At 43.7% G+C, this 21925-nt stretch overlaps 1 protein-coding gene across 7 annotated transcripts in view; it reads right to left on the bottom strand.

Moving 5' to 3' along the window:
* LOC147033748 (RING finger protein 24-like) overlaps positions 1–21925 on the bottom strand; it is a 77522-nt gene that overhangs the window by 35666 nt on the left and 19931 nt on the right. For 3 of the 7 annotated variants that reach the window (XM_085870098.1, XM_085870054.1, XM_085870079.1), the window contains exons 2-3: positions 4970–5012; positions 4742–4783 (exon numbers count right to left, since the gene is read on the bottom strand). In XM_085870098.1, coding sequence (XP_085726224.1) covers positions 4742–4783; positions 4970–5012 — 85 coding nt within the window. The other 4 variants (XM_085870071.1, XM_085870061.1, XM_085870093.1 and 1 more) reach the window with 4 other exon arrangements.

The raw sequence follows: 21925 nt of genomic DNA, 5'->3' as shown, positions 1-21925 counted from the left end.
TCCTCAGAGATAGCACCAACAAAACAGAGCTATTCCATTTCCTTGCCGACGAAGTGTCTGAAATGACAACGGGCAATCCAGTTATCATGACTAAAGGAGAAAATGCCATCACCACCACCAGTGACACCAGCGTTAACCTAGAGGAAGTGGCCCCATGTACCCATGAAGAAGCAGACACGTGAATATTCTTACATGTTCGGCATGCAGCCACCGAAGGATACAAGTCTCTGATGATTGAAGCTAATGACACGGACATTGTAGTTATTGCCATATCCCTTATGCCTTCTCTTGCCGCAACAGGTCTTCAAAAAATGTGGGTTGCATTTGGCAAAGGGGAGCACAGGAGATGGATCCCTATCCACAAAATTATGTCTGCCATAGGACCAGAGAAAACGAGTGGGATGCTCTTCTTCCATGCCTTCACCGGTTGTAATGTTGTATCAGCTTTCAATGGCAAAGGGAAAAAGACAGCATGGCAGACATGGAATGTATGTGATGAAGCGTCAGTAATCTTCACGAAACTCAGTCAGTGCCCATCAAATATTGAGGAATCTGATCTCGAAATCCTGGAGAAATTTGTGGTCCTGATGTATGACAGATCAAGTTCAGTTGCGTCAGTGAATGAGGCGCGGCTTGCTTTCTTTGCATGAAAGCAGAGGTCATATGATTTAATTCCACCAACACAAGGAGCACTCACAGAACATGCCAAGCGAGCTGCATATCAAGCAGGACACATTTGGAGCCAGGTAATAGTCCGCCAGCCAGAAGCTCAGTGTCCGTCCGAGTGGGGTTGGTTCAAAGAAGATGACTCGTGGAAGGTCTTCTGGACTGCCCTTGCTCCCAAAGCTAAAAGCTGCCAGGAGTTAACGAAATGTGGATGCAAGACACAATGTAGTGGAACGTGCAAATGCTATCGTTACGGACTAAGTTGTACCCCACTATGCAGTTGTTCTTGTCAGACCTAATCAGAACAATGAACGTTGCAGGGCAGAAAAACATGGTGGCCATATTGAATTTTAAGTGGCTCGCAGTTGTCTCTCATAAAGTGACCTAAAATAAATATTTCTGCCAAATTTCATGCTTGTATCATTCTTTAAACGATTGTTATTGTTACGTGTTCTTATTTTGGGTGGTCGTCTGCCGGCCATCTTGGAAAATGGCGGCTATCTTGGAATTTCAAGTGGCAGGAACTTTTTTTCTCATAAAGTGACATAAAATAAATATTCCTGCCAAGTTTCATGCTTGCATCATCATTTGAACTATTGATCTTGTTATCTGCTCCACTAAGCAGACCTATGTCCATTTAAACGATGATGTAAACATTGAGAAGTTTTACCAACATATTGCAATCCACAATCACCGCAAGTGAGAAGATAAGTAATTCCTCTACTAGATGTACTTTGATTTACATCCCAACAAGCATTCACAATCAACAACAAAAGTCTTACCTGTCACATGACAAACAAAAGTTCCACAAGGTCTCAAAACTTTACAACACAAACATCTAGTAGAGGAATTACACCTTTTAAAAACACCTTTACAAGTACTAAATAAAATGTACTGACTCAATCTGATTCTGTATGCTTTTTCCTTTTTTGTAAGCCTGACATTATTGTCACTCTTTTTCATTTATTTTGGAACCAAGACGGATTCATTTATTGTGCCTGGTGAAGCCGGCTGCGAAGCCAGCGAAACGTTGCCTGAGCCTGGGTCTGCTCTCGCTTTTTTACTTAAATTAGCAGAGTCAAACTAGTTTGTTACTTTTGGTTGGAAGCGCCTTCTTCTTTAAAAATGTGTAATCCCAACCGCCCCAATGTTATACAAAATATATATATATATCTATATATATTACTAAAACTCTCATCTTGTATGTATGTTCCCGAAATACAGCCAAAATGGTACACGATAGCACAAAAATTTTTGGCCCACCTTACTCACCATTCTCCTGCGGTGTGCAGTATCAAGTTTCATTAAAATAGAGCAACGAAAAAAATTATTAAAAAATCAATTCCCGATTCAGTCAAGTACTTTTCGGGATTATTTGATCAATGCAAACAACTTCAGCAGTATAGTTCGCTGGAGCTATCTTTTGTTTTTTGTCTTGAAATGATTTATTAAAAAATCTCAAACATTTAGTATAGACAAAGAACGATTTATTTTTAAGCATAAAATAAACATTGCCATTTTGATCTAATACTGTTGTGAATCTGGAAGCCATGAGCATACAAGATTCAGGTCCTATAGCTCAGTCATTTCGATAAGTGAATGTGGATAGATAGCTCCCTTTCCCTCGTCTAATGGGTGAATAAATGTGCTTGCGCTGTGAGTTACTTTGATAGTCAGGGTTTTCTTTCATTATTTTACACCCCTCATCACTACGACAACGCCAGCATCACCTTCACCTCGCTCTGGCCGACGCCATCGCCTACGTGTGTGTCAGCACGTGCGTAGGCGGAGCCCACGCAGAACCATGTTGTTCAACTTCCTGTTGGAGGGGCGATCCTTTGGAAGAAGGCGGAGTTCAAGGAGGGGCCTCGTAGCGGCCCTTGACCACTCAGCGTACTACAGGTGGGGTGACCTCCGCTCAGCCAATCAGATCCCGCGGCAAGAGGAAAGGGCTCTGCATGATGTCACCACGGCCCCAGGCCAATCGATGGAATTGCTGCTCGTTTTGGCCAATGAGAGGGCGACGAGCAGTTCTACACACCAAAATCGTCCAGTAAGGGAGAGCGCGAGGGCGGAGGCTTCCCCCGCCCCCTCCCCCCCCCCAAGACAGGATGAATAAGGGCGTGGCGCGTTCGGGCTGAGTGGCTCTTGCTCTTCCTCCTCCTCCTGATCATCAAGAGCTTGAGAGTTTGAGAGGGATGATCCCCCACGAGAGCCGCGGGGGTTGCACGCCGCGTCCCTGCCGCTGGATTCGGCTCGTCTCTCGCGAGTGTCTGGGTTCGGCTCGTCTTCCGCTGGCACCCGGTTCGACCCCGCACAAAGACTGCATGAGGGGTGGACAGGTCCGAAGCAGAATCTGGTCTTCAGCTCACTTTCCCTCCAAGCTGGAGGCCTCAATAAAGACCGCTTTGGGTCCGATTCTTTTGGGTGTGTGTGTGTGTGTGTGTGTGTGTGTGTGTGTGTGTGTGTGTGTGTGGGTGTGTGTGTGTGTGTGTGTGTGTGTGTGTGTGTGTGTGTGTGTGTGTGTGTGTGTGTGTGGCGCCAGTCAGTCAAGTTGGAAATTGTACAAGTGCCTTGCTGTACATACGGATAACTCTGCTTCTTACGTGCTCCCCTGCCCCATTATAAATAAACCCCATGTGTTAAATGTATCGGTTTGTTTTGTCTTTCTTTTATTGGGTTAACACGGTGCGTGTTGGAGAAGTAGCCAGGCTGTTGCCGCTGTAAAGGGGACAGTTGGACCGACGAAAGCTCGGCCACTGTCCACTCGGGTCGCACACAGTTCGAGTATGCTAGCGGCTCGTTCCGTACGAGCATCGTCGAGGGTGAATTTCCCTGGTAGTTGGGTGACGTGGGTATTTCGTTAAATTGAAATTGGCAATCGACCCTACCCCACGTGGTCGACCTATTGGCGAACTTCGGTCCGATAAGGGACCCGTACTTTTTGGAGTTTTCCGAAAAGGTACAATCTAAATTCCGGGTGTTCAGTGGAGCCGACTCTGCTGCTCCATCTAGCGGTCGTGCTCGCAGCTTATACCCAGCCCTGCAACAATACTTCCGTGTTCATTAATAAATTAAAATTGTGTTTAGAAGATTACACACAATATTTTCTTTTCTCCGTTTTTTTCTTTCCACACTGACGTGCAATATCAAGTTTCGTTCAAATCTGGCAACAAAAAAAAATATTAAAAAAATCAATTCCCGATTCAGTCAAGTACTCTTCGGGAGAATTTGATCAATGCAAACAACCTCAGCGGTATAGTTCGCTGGAGCTATCTTTTTTTTTTAATGATTTTTTTATCAACTGCTGTCACAACGGGTTCACAGGTCGTCTAGTATACACAAAAACACACGTACACATGGCTATCAATCCACCATGACATCAGAAGGTCAGCAACCGATTTCTTTTTTTAACAACTTATGGTCTGCACTCAAATCCCAACCATATTAAACACTCAACAAGGACCAATAATCTCAGATGGAACTCCAATTTCCTCCCAACCCTGCAATTATTCGATTTTTTATTCTAATTTAACTAAACAACCCACCAACTTTGCTGAAACGATAGTGATGCGGAAAATCTCCGAACCAACGGTCTTTTAATAATGCAGTTGAGCCTTTGGCGAAGCGGTAAAAGGTAGAAGGAAACAACACCAACAGAAGATCATTATTTTGGAAACTATGTATATAATTACTTTTTTCTTTAACCCATCGCCTAGATAATAAACTAAACATTTTAAGACTGATTGCAAAGAACAATAATAATGATAAAAAAGAAAAGCAGAAATGTGCCAAATAGCAGGAACCTGGCGTGTCTGATAAACATGTGAAAAGAATGCAAAACTGCTCGATAAGATGCTAGCAAGATCTCAAGGATGTTTCTTTCCAACACGTAACGTGGCACAAGGGCGAAGCTCCAGTGAAGCCATTCGGAGTTTACCAATCACAGGCAGTCAAACTGATGAGCAACATTTGTAACCACAGTCGAAAATCTTTCATATTTGGTTCACATTGTCAGGTTGGGGCAGCAAAGTGTCAAAATAAATAAATAAGTAAATCCTTAAAAGGTACTCACCTCGTACGCATCAAAGTGCTGGGCCTTTTCCTTGCGAATAACCTATACACAGAGGAGATGCACAATCATGAGGCAAACCACATGGCTCATCTTTAAAATAAATAAAAAAAGGCTGCCAAGGTGCCAGAAGAGAAATACTAAAGAGAATGTCCACATTCAAAGGTGCTTACAAAATAGACCACAGTACACGGTAGAGTTCAGGGATCGAGATAATAAATTAATTCTCACCTCATTGTATTTCTTCATCTCACGCTGGGCCTTCAGTCTCAACCTAAAGCACGGTGACAAAACAAACCAATCAAATTCAAAGCTGACGCAATGACAAAGTGAAGAAACATCTGGTTAACCAAACTGAGAATGAAGGCTTTGCTGCCCGTACGGAGACTCCCCTACCACACGTCCCACATGAAAGTTTGCGAAGACCTCCGGGTCCACTAACCTGTGCAACACAACTTCACAATCCACAGCACACAAATTTAAACACAGACCAATCAAACAGCCACAGTGTTGAACTTCAAGTGTCAACACCACAATCACTGAAAAACCATTTTGATTACAGTTGTAACCCTCAAACTGTCGATGATGGTGATATCCCATTCCTCATGATGAGGTACATCTACAAAGTTCTCAATATTTAAATAAATGAGCAAGCTTGAAAATTAGATTATATATTTAATTTAAAATTGGGATGACATCTCACACAATCCCACACATACAAATTCACTCAAGGAGAGGGTAAGGGGAGGGGATGGGGGGGAAACCCCACTTGAACAAACAAATTAAATATGAGATTCCTGAAAATTAAATTAAAGAAAAAGAAATTAAAATTAAATAAATAAATGCACAACTTACCAAGTCATAAACCAATGTAGGTAAAAACTCTCAACTCAACAACCCAAGCCAAGATGGACGATGTAACCAAACAAAAACCAAATTGGACTTCACTTTGAGTGTGGACATGTACGTAACAAAATGGTCTTAAATCAAATCAACCTTGGAGAAATACGAATGGTTAACTCAAATAAATAAATTTATAAACTACAAACTTCGAAACAGAACCCAAGATATATAATCTTCAATCAACGACCGTAAGCCTCGAACCGGAAAACCGGGAGCACCGCTTCAGGGTCCACGTACGCCAGCAGGTGACAACAGAACACTAAGCACAAGATGAGCAGGTAGAGAAAACCACCGAAGAGCACCAGGTAAACATCGAGAGACATGCCGGAGAAACGTTCCGAGTCAGCGATGCCGTTCGAGGCCACGACCATGTCGGTCCAGTCACAACAGTTAAAGCAACCGTGCGGAGACACGCCCTGCCATGTATCGTACGACAAAGTCGCTTTATTCGAGCAAGAAAACCGAGACCACGGAATAAAATGAGCTTTGTTTAAGAGTTACCCCTCCACACCCCCAACCAGCCTGTTATCGTTCACAACCACCTCAAACAAACACAAAATGCAAAACGTTCCCGACTTGGCAAATACAAGCAAAACACCCGGCTCGCCCAGCACCAAGAACATTTGTATGCTGCAGGCGTGGCAACTTTACTCAAACATTCCATTTCACTTACGGACGACACACAAACAACTATCAAATGAGGTTAATTACCACCTTGATTCGAGCCGAGTTACTGCCTTAAATCCACACCTGTAAGAAGTCTGACACACTACTAAGTTTACCAACTCCCATGAGTTTTACCTGGCATGCCTTCTGATGACAATGCAAAACATGCAAGTACAACTTCATGGGGTGGCAGACAATGGAAAATGGTCAACTGAAGCAAGATCATGTATCATATCTACGTGCAGGCCCCATTGCCACCACATCTTCAAACAAGGACACCCCTGTTATCTTTTGAATTATTACTCCAGTTATCTTTTCCTAATCTGCAGAGGCTTCAACTGCCACGACACTAATTTGCTGAGAGTCAGTAGGCAAACTACAGCCCACAGTGTTACAGCCAAGGCCTTTTGAGAAAACAGTTGCCCATACAGTCTCCCCCCCCCCCCTTACTTGTCAAAATAGCAGTCATGTCAACCTTACCTTCAAGCCTATCCTACTCCTCAGATTGGCTCTCATTGTGACGATTTATTCTCCTTTACGGTCTTCAGTCTCCAAACCACAGACGTGCATGGCAGTTTGGCAGGATTGGTCCATGATCCACATGCTCCCTCGACAACGAACTGGTCCATTATCTCATCAGCCCCTGACAAACAGTTTCGGACTGACAGGATGGCTAAGAGGTACGTCACACTCACATATCCAAGCTGTCTCGCCTGGGTTTGAATCCTGACCCAGCTATGAACTGTCATCCCAATGTTTCATAGGCAGGTTGATTCATCAATGTATGCGCCGTCCCCCGGATGGACGGTAAACGGACGTACCTTCTCCCGACATTAGTTGGTGGACATTAACGCCAGCAGATAGATAAAGTTGGTCTGTCGCAAAGAGTAGGAGAGCTATCTCCGGCACCCTGAACAAATTACTAATTCCTCCCCTAACCTAGAGAGGGCATTGCATCAGCAGCACAGCCACGCCCTCAGCCAATAATACTATCCTGCAGCCTCGTGCTAAATATGAAAGAAGAAGATCAACAGTTCCAGAATTCCTTCCTCAAAAGACTACTTTCACTCCTTCACCAGTTCATCCAGTCACGCCAGACATTGCCCGAGTCAATGTTCCGATGCTGGTGTAGTGAGGTACACTAATGGGTGAGGTCCCTCCACCTGACTCACAGCAGTGTTTATCAGTCCTCTGACAAACCATAATCCAACAGCAAAATTAACTCCAGTCAAGCCCTTCACAATCCTCTAAACGTTGGTAGCAGTAGGTCGAATCTGTCTCCAGTACACACTACTCTTGTATACGTTCACTCCTAATGGATGGAATTGTGTCAGACACCATTTGGGGGGGGGGGGGCTGGGGGGGGGGGGGCCAAACTTCTCAAGTATTTACCAAAAATGCAAAGGTCAGCAATCCCTCCCTTCCCACCCTTCCCCCCCCCCCCACAAAAGACTATTCTCTGCAGCACAGACTTCACTTCCCCTGAAAATGAGAAGTTCCAGGTCAATTTTGACAGTCTCCACAACAGACACTGGCAATATGGGTACCTGCATCCTCAACAACTATGCCTCAGCCCCATCCTCAATCTTCTCTGGGTCTTCCTCAGACGGTCTCATACCTTAATCTTGGAAAGGTGCAAATACATTCATAAAGAGGGTTCGAACTCTGACGCACACAATCAGAGATTTGTCCGATTTCTCACAAGCCTGGTGTTGGCTTAATGGTTGGGGTGGCTGGCTTGGCATCTTAGGATCCTGAGTTTGAGCCCCGTTGGCCACTGAATTAACACCAGGTGGGGTTGACTCAGCCTCTCATCCTTCCAAGGTCAGCAAAATGAGTACTAGTGCACTAGTATAGGGGCACAGCATCAGCAGCAGTCACGCCCGGCAGCCAAGCTGCCGGACGCGAGAAGAAGACGAAGAAGAAGAATAATAATAAGAAGAAGAAGAAGATTTCTCTCCATCATAAGAAAAGTGAAGGAATTGATCATTGCTGCAGACCTCATGTACCACCATCTCCAATTAAACGATCAATAGTTCGGCCTGCATCTTAGCTATTCTACCCAGGCATGCGTTGCTTCACTTAACCAAACGATGCATCGATGCAGTAAATCTCAAATGGCCTGCTCTTGATGGCATTCTGTCTAACGAGTTCCCCCAAGACAGTTCTAGAACCAACCTTGTTCTTGGTCGACATCAACCTCTCCGCTTCTCTGGATAATACTCAAATTTTGCAGAATCCATCCTGTGCAGAACAGTACACCGTCATTCTGAGAGACAGGCTGCTGCAGTTTCCATCTCTGTAGATCGGGGGGGGGGGGGGGAAGGTGGGGGAGGGAATAAAAAAGGTCATTGGTCGACAATAATACTCGCTAACCCTTGGAAGAGGTGGAAGCCATGCAGCTCTGAAGTCTCACGAGCTGAAAACAACTTATCTTGGGAGAACGACATCATCAATTTGCATCAAAGACAAGCTGCCTAGATATTCCCCACAAAGCCAAGTATCCAAATCCATTCTGAGCACTCAGAGCCAATTCCAGTGTTCCAGGTCTTCATTGTGAAGTATGACAGATAAAGGTCCCTACTCTGGGCTGGTGCAACCACTTCTTCTTGCTTCTCTACAAGTGATATAATCTCAGGCTCTGTGTTATTGGAAGATCTTGGCAGGAAGCTGAATCCCCATGGTCTCTCATTCACTGCATACAAGTTGGTGAACTCTCCTCACTTCTACCCCCTACCTCCCCCCACAAACAAGTTGAACTCTCCTCACTTCTCTCCCCCCCGCCCCCCACCAACTTCTCCCTACCTACCTCCGTGCTCATCCAGCCTGCCAACATAATGATAGAATTCAGCATCAATTCTTCAAACCAAACAATGAATCAAAGCACTGCAAAAAAATTCATTCTACATTCATTGCATCCCACTTCGAGTGCATCTTCAAAAAGACCCCATTCAAGAACTCCGGGGCCATCACCTTTTTGTCCGAGAGCAGCCACGTTCTCAGGTCTTATCAGAGCAACAACCATGGGCTCTGTTGTGATCCAAGATTTGATTTCATTGGGTTCCACCAATTTAAGATAGAGAAATAACAAATCTCTTTAACCCCCAAAAAGGGAATGCAAAACTTTTCTATAATCCTCTGCAAACATGGCAGTGCTATCTTCCTCGATGAGCGAGACATCACAGAGATAAGGTTATGAGGAACACTCATTAAATCATGCACATCATTGGTTAACATGTAAAAATTACAAACAAGCCTCAGCATTGTTTTTTTTGCTTTTTATTGTTTATTTATTTATTTTAAAATTTTTAAAGTTTATTTAGTTATTTATTTTAAATCAGTTTATTAAATAATAATCTATCTATAATTCCAGCAGTGTGTGTGTGTGTGTGTGTGTGTGTGTGTGTGTGTGTGTGTGTGTGTGTGTGTGTGTGTGTGTGTGTGTGTACGCTGTTTCTCGACAACCACTGGTCCGATCTAAATGAAACTTGCCAACTACATTGCTGGGGCCCTGTGGATGTGCCTTTTCAAGGTTTGATATTAATCGGACAAGTGCTTCCCAAGTTATGGCCATTTATTTACCAACCAATGACAGGACACGTTGCTGCGTGGGCGTGGCCGATGGGGGAAGAGAACCTCAACCGCGTTACAACGTACGGACTTCCGGATAGTGATGACCGTGTATTCTAATAATTTCTTGATTACTTATGTGCATTTATACATAAACACAATGCCCCAGGTTATGATCGTTTTAATATTAGACGGTGCATAAATTTCGGCAACATCAGAGTGAGCTGGTATACTCCGAAGCAGGAAGTAAATTTATTTTATTTTTTTGCATGTACGTTTTTTTTTTTTTCTCTCTTCTCCATGTTTTTCCTTGCGATGACATTGCGAAAAGGCAAAATACGTTGGCGCTAATTGAATAATTGGCCATGAAAAGTAAATTGCGAATAATTGTAACTGCGATATGCGAACTTCCGGGCCACGCACATACGGGCACGCGAGAGCGAAGAAACGGCCTGTGTGGTTGTTGTTTCCTGCTCGCGGTTTGAAAGTTTTTTATTTTTATTTTTTTCCGGGCACATACTAGTAATAATAATACTAATAAAAAAAATAAAATCGCTCCATCATGCCTCAGTTAATATTAAATGATTCCTGACCCCATTCCCTAGTGGATTTAGGGAAGTAACCTCCAAAGCCAATCGCCCACGGGACATCCTCCATTGTGCAAAAGTCCATCCTTGGCACACCTGAGCATAGACAAAGCTTTCACCCACATCCTAATGGAGTACTGCTCTCCTCTCAGGTGTGGTGCTTCTGCCTCATATCTTTCTCGGCTTCACACTGTGGAAACCAAGGCTTTTCGGATCCTTGGTATATCTCATGATGAAGCCGAGTCTTTGGGTCTTCTACCATCTCCTCCCCAACCTTTCCCCCCTGCTCTGTCTGTGATCTATCCCCCCCCCCACCAATATTTCCTCATGGCACACAAGATCCGCCAGTCACCCCCTTCTGGTGAAACTACCAAAATCAAGAATTACTGCTCACCTTCGTTATTTTATTTGTCTTTTTTCCTGCCTCTGGAACAAACTCCCACGCTTTCTTCAATCCCACTCTTCCCTCCAGGTCTTCAAAACAGCTGTTCACCGCCATCTCTTATCTTCCCCCATCCAAAACCTTGATCTTTTCTAACCCTGTTAATCCACTCCAAACCAACCTCCTTCGAATTCCCTGCTTTTTTTCCTGAAAGTCCCTGTAATGTCCATCTAGTGTACCCCGTGTACCTCACCTCATCCCTCTCCCTCCCACAGATCTCCTAATGTCTGTTCCCTCCTGTTTTGTGATTCCCTCTTACACCCCTCATAAGGTTACATGGTGGTGGAATGCAATGCATGATGCCATCGTCATGGCAATGTACGATGGCTCAAAAACCTCTGTGAGGGTATATGGAGTGCAAGTGATGATTTTGAAGTGAAAGTGGGTGTTCATCAGGGGGTCAGTCTTGAGTCCAATCCTGTTCATCATGGTTCTTGAGGCTATATCACAGGAATTTAGAGGAGGCTCACCTTGGGAACTCCTGTATGCTGATAACCTGGTGCTGATAGTCGACAGTGTGGAAGAGGTAATCGGTAAATATGCAGTATGGAAAGAGGGTATGGAGGCCAGAGGCCAAAGTGAATACAGGGAAAACAAAAGTACTGATTAGTGTTGTTGGAGAAGGAAGTGTGGAAAAAGAGAGGGAGGTGGCCCTGTGCTGTCTGTAGAAAAGGTGTAGGTAGCGATTCAATATTGTATGAATCCTGCAACTGCTGCGTGTACAAGAGGTGTAGTGGCATCAGGGGTAGAATGCAGGTGGTACCTGACTTCAAATGTGTTGTTTGCAGCACATTGCTAAGGCAGCTTGAGGGGGAGGGCAAGGGAAGGCAGCGTGAGGGAAGGGCAAGGGAAGGCAGCGTGAGGGGAGGGCAAGGTAAGGCAGCGTAAGGGGAGGGCAAGGGAAGGCAGCGTGAGGGGGAGGGCAAGGGAAGGCAGCGTGAGGGGGAGGGCAAGGGAAGGCAGCGTGAGGGACAACGGGTCTATCTGGACAACGGGTACATGAAGGGTGGAGGAGGAGGAAAAGAGGATAGGAGAGAGAGGGGTGGAAGAGCGAGGAGGTAGGGAGACCATGGAGGGGTGTGAGAGCGAGGAATCGGGGGAGGGGGAGTAAGGTGGGGTAGGGGAAGGGAAAGCAGCGTGAAGAGAGGGGAAAGAAGTGTGAGGGGAGGGAAGGCAGTGCGAGGGGAGGGTCCGTCCGGACATAACCACCATCCGGATAAGTGCAGAGACAGAGACAGGTGTGGGAGGATGCTGCACTGTATTAGGAGGAGGTGGAGTGAGGATGAGTGAGGATGAGTGAGTGAGAGAGAGAGAGAGAGAGAGAGAGAGAGAGAGAGAGAGAGAGAGAGAGAGAGAGAGAGAGAGAGAGAGAGAGAGAGAGAGAGAGAGAGAGAGAGAGAGAGAGAGAGAGAGAGAGAGAGAGAGATAGAGAGAGATAGAGAGAGATAGAGAGAGATAGAGGGAGATAGAGGGAGATAGAGAGAGATAGAGAGAGATAGAGAGAGATAGGGTAGTGGGGGGAGGGGAATTAGCAAAGAATATGTTATAGTTTATGAAAAAAAAAACACACACACACACACACACTCGTCGTGTGACAGGTGGAAAAAAAAAATTGGCTCTGTAATTGAGAAAACATAGCCTGGTGTTGGCTTAGTGGTTAGGGTGGCGGCTTGGGATCCCAGGGTCCTGAGTTCAAGCCCCGTTGGCTGCTGAATTAACACCAGGGGGTTGACTCAGCCTGTCATCCTTCCGAGGTCGGCGAAATGAGTACCAGTGTACTGGTCCCGGTGTATGCCCCGGTTAGAATAGGTGTACCATATCCCTGTGTGTCGTAAGAGGCGACCAGGGTGGCGTCAGGAAGGGCATCCGGCCATAAAACATTGCCTCAAGAAAAAGCCAAACCCCTGCACAGCAGGGAAAAATGGCTGTAAAAACGGTCAAAAAAAAATAAAAATTGAGAAAACATGTTAATACAGTGAACGGCTCAGAAATCAGGTGTTATCAAATGTATTTTGCTTTGAAACTCACAAAGAGAAAGCACACCGAGTCATATAAAATAACCAATTGCTTTAGAAACAGCCATGAGGACAAAGGAAAACGTGATTGCTCGTACGCTGCTGAGGTTAAAAATTAGAACCAAGAAACGGGATGAAACTTTGCCACCATGGCACCCATAACCAAGCATGCAGGCATACACACACACCCGTGGAGATAGTCCCTAAATTACAGATCCAAATATGCACGTGTATGTACCTCTACCTTGTGGCAACTGCTGACTGTACATCCAAATCAGGACAGGAACTGCACTGCCGTCCACTGTCGGGTGCTTGGCAAGCAGCTTAAGCACTCAAGGAAGCACTTCAATTAAATAGTGGTTGGTAAGTGAGAGCTATGTCAAAATGTCCAAATGAACACTTCGGAACGACTTGCAAGTTCGATTCTGGAGCTTAAATTTTGTAATTCTTCTTAGTTTAAGAGGTACTCATGGTGATCGCATGTGCGGAAATAAAATGAAGCCACGAACGCTGTGGCGTCTCCAGGCATTTATAAGCATTGCAATGTACCCAGCGATTCGTAGCTATGATGAACAGACATTCGATAATATGAGTGAGCAAAGTGAAAACAACTTTATCGTTAAGAAATCTTAGCGGCCTGTTCAAAGTCAAGGCGTAGTTGAGCAGGCCAAAAAACATGGTGACTTCAGACCCCAGCGAGGTTACCAAGGAAACACCTTAAGACCCCAGAGAGCGACGTGGCCGAGGATCGCCTGATGAAGGATATAATTAAATAAGGCCGTTAATTATCTTCAAAAGGAGTGTTTTAATTAACCCAAACACCCAATTTTCACTCCTGCACTTCAATGGAGTTTTTTTAGTTGGCATGCAAAGTTTCAGGCTGTTAGGTTTTATAGTTTTGGAGTTATGGAGGACACACACACACACACACACACACACACACACACACACACACACACACACACACACACACACACACACACACACACACACACAGCCTTTTATTAGTATAGATCATTGTTGTTGTTGGTGTTATTCTTGGACCCTTTTTTTGGCCTTTTGTTTTTTTGTTCTGTTTTTTTTTTTAACATTTCTTTTTTCAGCAACTACTTGTCCGATTGATTGGTGAAGTGGCAGAGCAGCCATAAAGGTTTTAATTGAAATCCTTGTTTACTATTGAGATTCTGTGTGTGTGTGTGTGTGTGTGTGTGTGTGTGTGTGTGTGTGTGTGTGTGTGTGTGTGTGTGTGTGTGTGTGTGTGTGTGTGTGTGTGTGTGTGTGTCCGTGCAGGCCACATTTTTACCAATTTAGCTTTTGTCATCAAATCTTCAAAAAACCTTTATGATGAGATTGTGGAGAACACAAATGAATAGAAAGTACAATTTTTTATTTTTTAAACCGTTGTTTTCGTCAGGTTTGGAGTACAAAACAGACACGGACAGGCTTTGCATTTTGAGACGCTCTCTCATTTAGAACTTCGATTGCTTGAATTTTTCTTCTCTGTACAATCCTGAGTTCGAAAAGGGAAATTAGAATCATGAACATTGCAACATGTGGAGTACAAAAGCTGTCGAACTTGTAACATTACTAACCATTTGACGCAACTAACCGATGTAAAATTAATACAGATGTTGGTCAGTTGACACAAGACATTGAATGCATGGGGCAGAGTTAAGACAAAAAAAAAGAGGGCAGTACGAGCCAATTATTTACCCACAATGCAACTGCAAGCACATTCTTCACGTGGACGCTGCATCCGTGTGCAACAAGCGAGTACTATCATTATTTCAACAACTTTCATCTGCTGACAAGAAGTTGGAGAAGTTGGATGACAGTGAAGTAACACATTATCTTGTGTCCTCCTGATAATTTAATGTTGAACAAAATATAATTAAATTAATCAAAGGTGTAATTTAGACAACATTGTACACAGGTATACCCCACTTAACTAACTAAACAAATGGTTTCATTTAGGGCTATTGTTCACTTCACAAAGGAGCCGTCATAGTGTCTGGTGATTGCGTGATTGTGTAATGTCACAATGATACATTGATAAGTTTTTCCACTGATTAACTTTTCAGAAGACATGTGGAATAATTAACTTTTCACAATGAAAGGGTTAAAAAATAACCATCTCCTCCACCTCCTCATATGTAAACTGGGACTCAAGGTTGTTTTGCTAAGTGTCACAACTAAATAAACTTTATTATTGTGTTCGTGTCTTTATTATTTGGTAAATAATTATCTTCTGTCTGAAGGACAAAATTATTTCCAAGTAAGATGTGCGAGAAGTTGCCGACAATTGTAGACATTTCAAATTTAAAGAAAGAGCGTGTATTTGATGCCACAACACACTGGTCCATACCATACATGTACAGAAGACCAATTTTTTTTTAATTTAATTTTTTTTGGTATCTTTGCAAATGGCAAAAGGCAATTCCCCTAATCATTAATTATTTGTTCACAACAACAAGTAAGTTGCAGTTAATGACAAGAAAAGTTGCAATGTTTAGCAACAATAATTTACATGTGTAATGTGTACACAGCATTGTGTGAAACTCTCATGGACAATTACACACACACTTTGGCACCAGTTTATAGATGTTGTAGATCATAGTGGAGACGAAAATATGTTTGTTCTAGTGAAAGAAGAATAGAATAAAAGGGTATGTACGATGTGCTTTTTCTGTTTTCTTAAAGCCAGCGACATGAATTCATTAGAAATGGTTGTACTCGATAGGTTCTTCGCAAGAGATTCCGATTCAACACATGCAGTGTAATTTGTGATATGAACATATATGAAGATAGTCATACATTCATTATGTCAGAAGTACGTGATAGTAAAACAACAACTGCATGCATTGAAGACGTACCTCATGTCATACTCTTTCAATACTTGGTCAGTGGATGCAACAGTAAAATGTGAAGCTTGTTTCATGTATCACAAGCACAGTATACTTGTTCACTTTCCAGTGCTTCAACCTTTAGGAAAACCTGATGTTTTATTTCGCTTCATATGTTGTTCGGCAATGATCTATTTGAAGATGAAAACTAGGACGTCTACTGTATTTACAAGAGTCTTCTTCTTCTTCTTCTTTCGGCTGCTCCTGTTAGGGGTCGCCACAGCGGATCATCCGTATGATCCGCATAGTGATTTGGCACATGTTTTATGCCGGATGCCCTTCCTGATGCAACCCTGGTCGCCTCTTACGACCCAGGGATATGGTACACCTATTTTAACCAGGGTATACACTGGCCCAGTACACTGGTACTCATTTTGCCGACCTCGGAAGGATGACAGGCTGAGTCAACCCCCTGGTGTATTAATTCAGTGGCCCAAACGGGGCTTGAACTCAGGACCTTTTGGATCCCAAGCCACTGCCCTGACCACTGCGCCAACACCAGGCTCTGTATTTACAAGAGTGGAAAGATTTTTTTTTGTTGTTAATGTATAAAAGTATTGTTGTGGTTCTGTCAGACTGGCACTCCTCCTTTAAAGCTCTGGGATACAACATACATTGGTCCTGAGGAAGTCATTTCATCAGTATTCGTGTTAGATAGCCCTTCCCTCATGTCTAGTGGGATGATGGGACAAAATCTGTTGTGTGGGCTTTTAGTCAGGTCTCTATCTATTTCTATCATTTATGAATTTTGTTTACTTTGCTAGACACACGACCTCTCCTTCATCCAAGCGTGCACACACAGTAAGACAGCTTCATGAGCATATGCTGCCAACACCCCATTCAAACCACACGCCATTTCCCAACGGACAATTCATTTCAACCTTTTCCGTACTCGAACCACAATGTTACAACCTTCATACTACCACCACAATGCATTCCTAAAAATCCCCACAACTTACACTCGCTCACCTCACCACAATCGCTACAAATGCTTCAACCACCTCACCATAACCACCACCACACTTTAACCACCTCACCACAACCCCTATGAACTCCGCAAACGCAGTCACCGCCCCAGACACCTGCCGCTGTCCTTTAAGGATATTGGGGAAACAAGGACGCTACCTACCATCGCAGATGCTGGCATTCGGAATGCTTTGGCGTATAGCTGCTCAAAGCACAAATATGGGCAGGAATCCATTCAACAGGTAACCCAAGTGACCCGCTCAACCACAACCCCCAATTGGTGTCCAGCGCATGTTCATGGCCAGAGAGCACTCTGAGCCTCGTCGCGTGACCAAGTTTGGGGGTGAATGAGGCCATTTTCAGCATCGGGTCCTCACAGGGGCGGCGCTAATTCTTGGAAAAACGTACATGCACCAATGGGAGTGCTGGAAAATGCCCACCGACCGTCCCGATCCGACTTTGGGCTGCTCCTTCACCAAACGTTTATAAAATACCCTGCAAAGGAATTGTAGTGGTTCTGAGTGCTGAGTGCAGAGAAGAGAGTTCTGGCTTGATCGGCGGTATGAGGCAGAAGGTGGAACCGAGCAGGTGGAGCAGAGCACTCGGTGGGCAAGCTAACCTTCCAAGGCAAGCCAGATCGATCACAGTTATCTGAACCTGAGAAGTACATTTACGGACTTTCTCACACTTCATTGTTAAACTATCTTGCACGTTCTGTCTATTATCTTCTGTCTCAGCTGCTGAGGACACAAAAGAGCGACTCCACACACACAACTCTTCCCATTTTTCCCTTCTCTGCACCCTACCTGCACCTACTCACATCACACACCGAAGACAACCCCAGTTTTCTTCCCTCCTCCCCCTCCTAAGTGACTGAGAAGCATGGGCCCGTCGGCCGCGCCAGGTACCATAGAGGTCAACACCTCATACTCATACTCATTCTCTCTCTCTCTCTCTCTCTCTCTCTCTCTCTCTCTCTCTCTCTCTCTCTCTCTCTCTCTCTCTCTCTCTCTCTCTCTCTCTCACACTGTCTCTCTCTCTCTCTCTCTCTCTCTCTCTTTCTCTCTCTCTCTCTCTCTCTCTCTCTCTCTCTCTCTCTCTCTCTCTCTCTTTCTCTCTTTCTCTCTTTCTCTTTCTCTTTCTCTTTCTCTTTCTCTTTCTCTTTCTCTTTCTCTTTCCCTCTAACTATCCTTGGGGTATGTGTCTGATGGCACCTGTCACGTCAGTGTAAGACCACCCCCCCCCCAAAAAAAAATGTTGGGTTTCTGGTTCCATTGTGCTCAATGAATGGGGTAGCTAGGTTGGGATTGTTTTTTTTGGACGTGTTTGAATGGAATGGAAGCAGAACAGTATTTCAGATTCTACATCTTTCCAACCAGTATGTGTACCATTGATAATTGAAAAGATACAGCATCATGAACTTTAACATGTCCATCGCGAGATACAAAATTGTGGGTAAAAGTGTCGTGTACACAAGTCAGAGGATAAATTACACCAATTTAGTTTCTCTGCAAGGTTTCCTTTAAACATTGAAGCTGGTCTCAGCAGTGAGACAGCACATCATGAACATGGCACAAGAGGACGTATGAAGGAATTGAAGAACACTAATCTCCCATTCATCATCCCTGAAAATCTTGTATATTCAGATATTAGACACTTTCCAGTTGATAAAAATCATAGATTACCACCCTTTGGGGGCATCTATGAAGTATATACTCTTCAAAATAAGAACCGTTAACCCTTGCTGGTATAAATTAAACATGTCTACTGTTTGCAGGGTATAAACAGGCCTATCCTTAACCCCAACAAATTACAGTACCATCTCAAAAAGGCACACACAAAACTGAGATAATAATATGATCTTGTTATTTTTCTTACTTTGTAACAAAAATGACTTAAAATAATTTTCCAGAAATTCAGTTCTGTATTTCAAAATATTCAGAACGAATATTTACACTTTGTTTTTAATTTTCGACCTGTGTTCACAATAAGCTTCTTCTTCGCAACACAACTTTCAGTTTTGGGGATTTTTTGGTGGTCGCCATTTTTTGCCAGACATAAGCATGTCAAATGCAGACCTTATTGGTCTGACATATTGTGTGTCTTGGTGATCACATCGGCACGTTACGTGAACAAAACAAACACCAAATGGTTGCACGCCAGCCATGATGTCTGTCGTCAGGTCAGGAATATCTATACAGGATCCATTTTCCAACTTTGGACAAGACACCGTCTATGTGTCCCAGGTGGATTGTGCAATGTTTTTAAAATGTCAGATAAAACTTTCTTACTCCTAACTGAAATAAACAGCCTCTGATTTTTTCTGTTGAGACCACAGCGGTCAACAATGGTGCAGTGTCATACCATGCACAGCAGACATAAAATGGTGCCCCAGAAGTTGGCCCTCACAAAATTAAAAAAAAAAAAAAAAATTGGCTGCTGCAGGAATTATTGGGGAAGGTCGGGTTAACGGAAACTCAACATTTTTTATTTTAGGCTGAAATAAGATTGTAGTTCTTTCTCTTAGTACAAGTCTGCTCTGTGTCCTTTGTGCCTGTAAATATTTGCATGCTCTTAACTTCATTTGTTGTAATAAATTGGTTGTGTTATTAATGTACCCAGCTCATCCTGTCTTTTCCTCCACTGGTTCAGCAAAGTTTGCACGCTAGTGTTAGCCTGGAAGTTCAACACCACGTGATTTTCTCATGAGCCAGCGGACAGTCACTGTATCGCTCAGCAGGAATTCGAGTTTGCGCTGAGGGCACGCAACCCCCTTGTTGCGGCCGTCCACAGGTAAGGTATCACAACTCTGCCAGGCTTGGTAGTACTAATCAGCATTTGGGCTTGCTTAGCAATCCGCCGGCGCACAGAGTTATCTGTGCCCAGGTGTACGGGAGGGACCCAAGTGCTTCCCTTCGTGGCAAGCCTCGAACCCTGGATCCGTGATGGTACGTTTGTGTTATGTAAAGGCCCGGTCACACCTTGACGTTTTAGCCAGCGATGGCAACGTATTAAAATGTATGTAAAACGCTGGCTTACGTTGAACTTTTGATGTTTTTTTTTTAAGATTCGGACGTATTCATAGCGACTTGGTCTTATGTATAACGCATTGGTAACGGACACAGAACGTTTCGTTGTGTTATAGATAACTTATACCAACGAATGCTGAACCTGTTGTCGGCCTACACAACCGATGCCCAACGATAGTCTAACTTAGGCATAGCGCGTCGCACGCATCGCCGACGATGTCGTGACGTAGCCTATTAAAAGGCTGACGCACAACGATTCGAATCATAACTGCCGTAGAAATGTAAGTGTCAACATCGCGGTCACACCTTGGCGATCTTCCCAGCGTATGCCGACCTAAGAAAAATGTGTCTAAAACGTTGGGGCACGTCAAATACGGTATGAGTAAGTTTGGTATACGTGAGTAGAACGCTAAAGTACGCTATCATACGTCGTAGTAAGTAGAGTACGTCAAGAAATTTTAAACATGTTCAAAATTTTACGACGTACTTGGCGTATGACACACGTTCCACATGCGATGGGGATAAGTTTTACACACGATACGTGGACGCTTACACACGTCCACAAAGGCTACTTATAAGCTACTCATAAGTCGAAACACGTCGCGGTAATGTCTTTTTTACGCGAAACTTATTTCTAACTTATGTTTGACGTGCTTTGAACCAATTCTTTACGTAGTCCCAACACACATCGACGTATTCCAATGACGTCTTCCGGTCGACAAAAAAAAATAAATTAACGTGTTTCTAACTTACAACTGCCATATAAAGACGTGTTCCTAGCGGTTTTGGAAATTGGTATATAAAAATGCTGCTCATAAAAGGGGAACCCAACAGTGTTTTCGAGTCCTTTTTGAGTCGATGTCCATGTCAGCAGTAACAGTATCAGTATCAGTATCAGCATTAGTTTGTTCATGTTGCCAGTAGTAGGTGAGTGTGAGGGGGAGGGTGTGGGCTATGATGGATCGTCCTTGCGTTTAACGATTTAACGATTTAAATGATAAACTCAACGATTTAAATGGCTGCATCTCCACTATTGAAAGTAGACGCTTGCGCTCAACAATTGGATTTTTTTTACACTCAACGACTTTTAAACGGTACCACTCAACTATTTTCATTGTTTACAATGAACGATTTAAATTGCTGTCACTCGCCTTTGTTTTTTGACGCTGGGGTTTGGAAATTTGAAGCGTTTCTTCTGAACGTGTTAAAACGCTCAAACTCGACTATTTTAAATAGACGCTGCCGATGGACAATTGGATTCATAGCCAAGCTAGACATCGAAGTGTGAACATCCTCGTCATGCCGAAGAAAAGTTTGAAGAATGCTGCAAATAAGTATCCTGGCCGTGGCCGTGGACGCTGACGCAAGGACGATCCATTATACCGACGTCTTTCAGCCTATGAGTAACTTAAAAGTAACGTCTGTCAATGTGTGGCAACGATCGCGTAACGTGCCAACAACACGTTAATCATAGGTTAGAAATAAGTTTCGGGTACGCTAAACATTACCTCGGCGTGTCTCAACTTATGATTAACTTAGAAGTAGCATGTGTTGACGTCTGTCAACGATCGCAGACCGTGCATTCAACTTGTGGCCAGCGTAGCGGAACGTGTGAGTCATACGCCGGCATACGTCGTGAAATTTCAAGCATGAAAAAATTTGAGGACAACCAAAAAGTACAACGTTTAAAGCCAACGTACAACGACGTATGGCAGTGTTTTTCAGCGTACTCTCAATGTTATCAAAACTTACCCATAACGTATTCAACGTGTGCCAGCGTTTTAGAAAAAAAATTCAAAAATCGGCATACGTTGGCTAAAACGTCAAGGTGTGACCGGGCCTTAAGGTAGCAGTGTTGATTTATTACGATAAAGTATAAAGAAATCTTGTGGACAGGTTGTCATTGTTGTGAAAGCAAAAAAAAAAAAACAACCAATCTCCTTAAAGTGAGAGTATAATAGGATCTTTTACAAATTTTCCTGGGATGGACAAATGGTGACACGACTAACAGTTGGGGAATTTTGTTGGTTGTGGGACTATCCCATTTCTCACATTGACTTTAATGTTAACTCGGGAAAAATCATTTGAGCCTGTCAATAAAAAGGA

Source organism: Eptatretus burgeri, chromosome 1 (genome assembly GCF_056783735.1).
Source record: "Eptatretus burgeri isolate ZD-2024b chromosome 1, Ebu_testis_v1, whole genome shotgun sequence".
Classification (NCBI taxonomy): domain Eukaryota; kingdom Metazoa; phylum Chordata; class Myxini; order Myxiniformes; family Myxinidae; genus Eptatretus; species Eptatretus burgeri.
The sequence above is the reverse complement of the archived record's forward strand: the minus strand, read 5'-3'. Positions and strand labels throughout refer to the sequence as shown.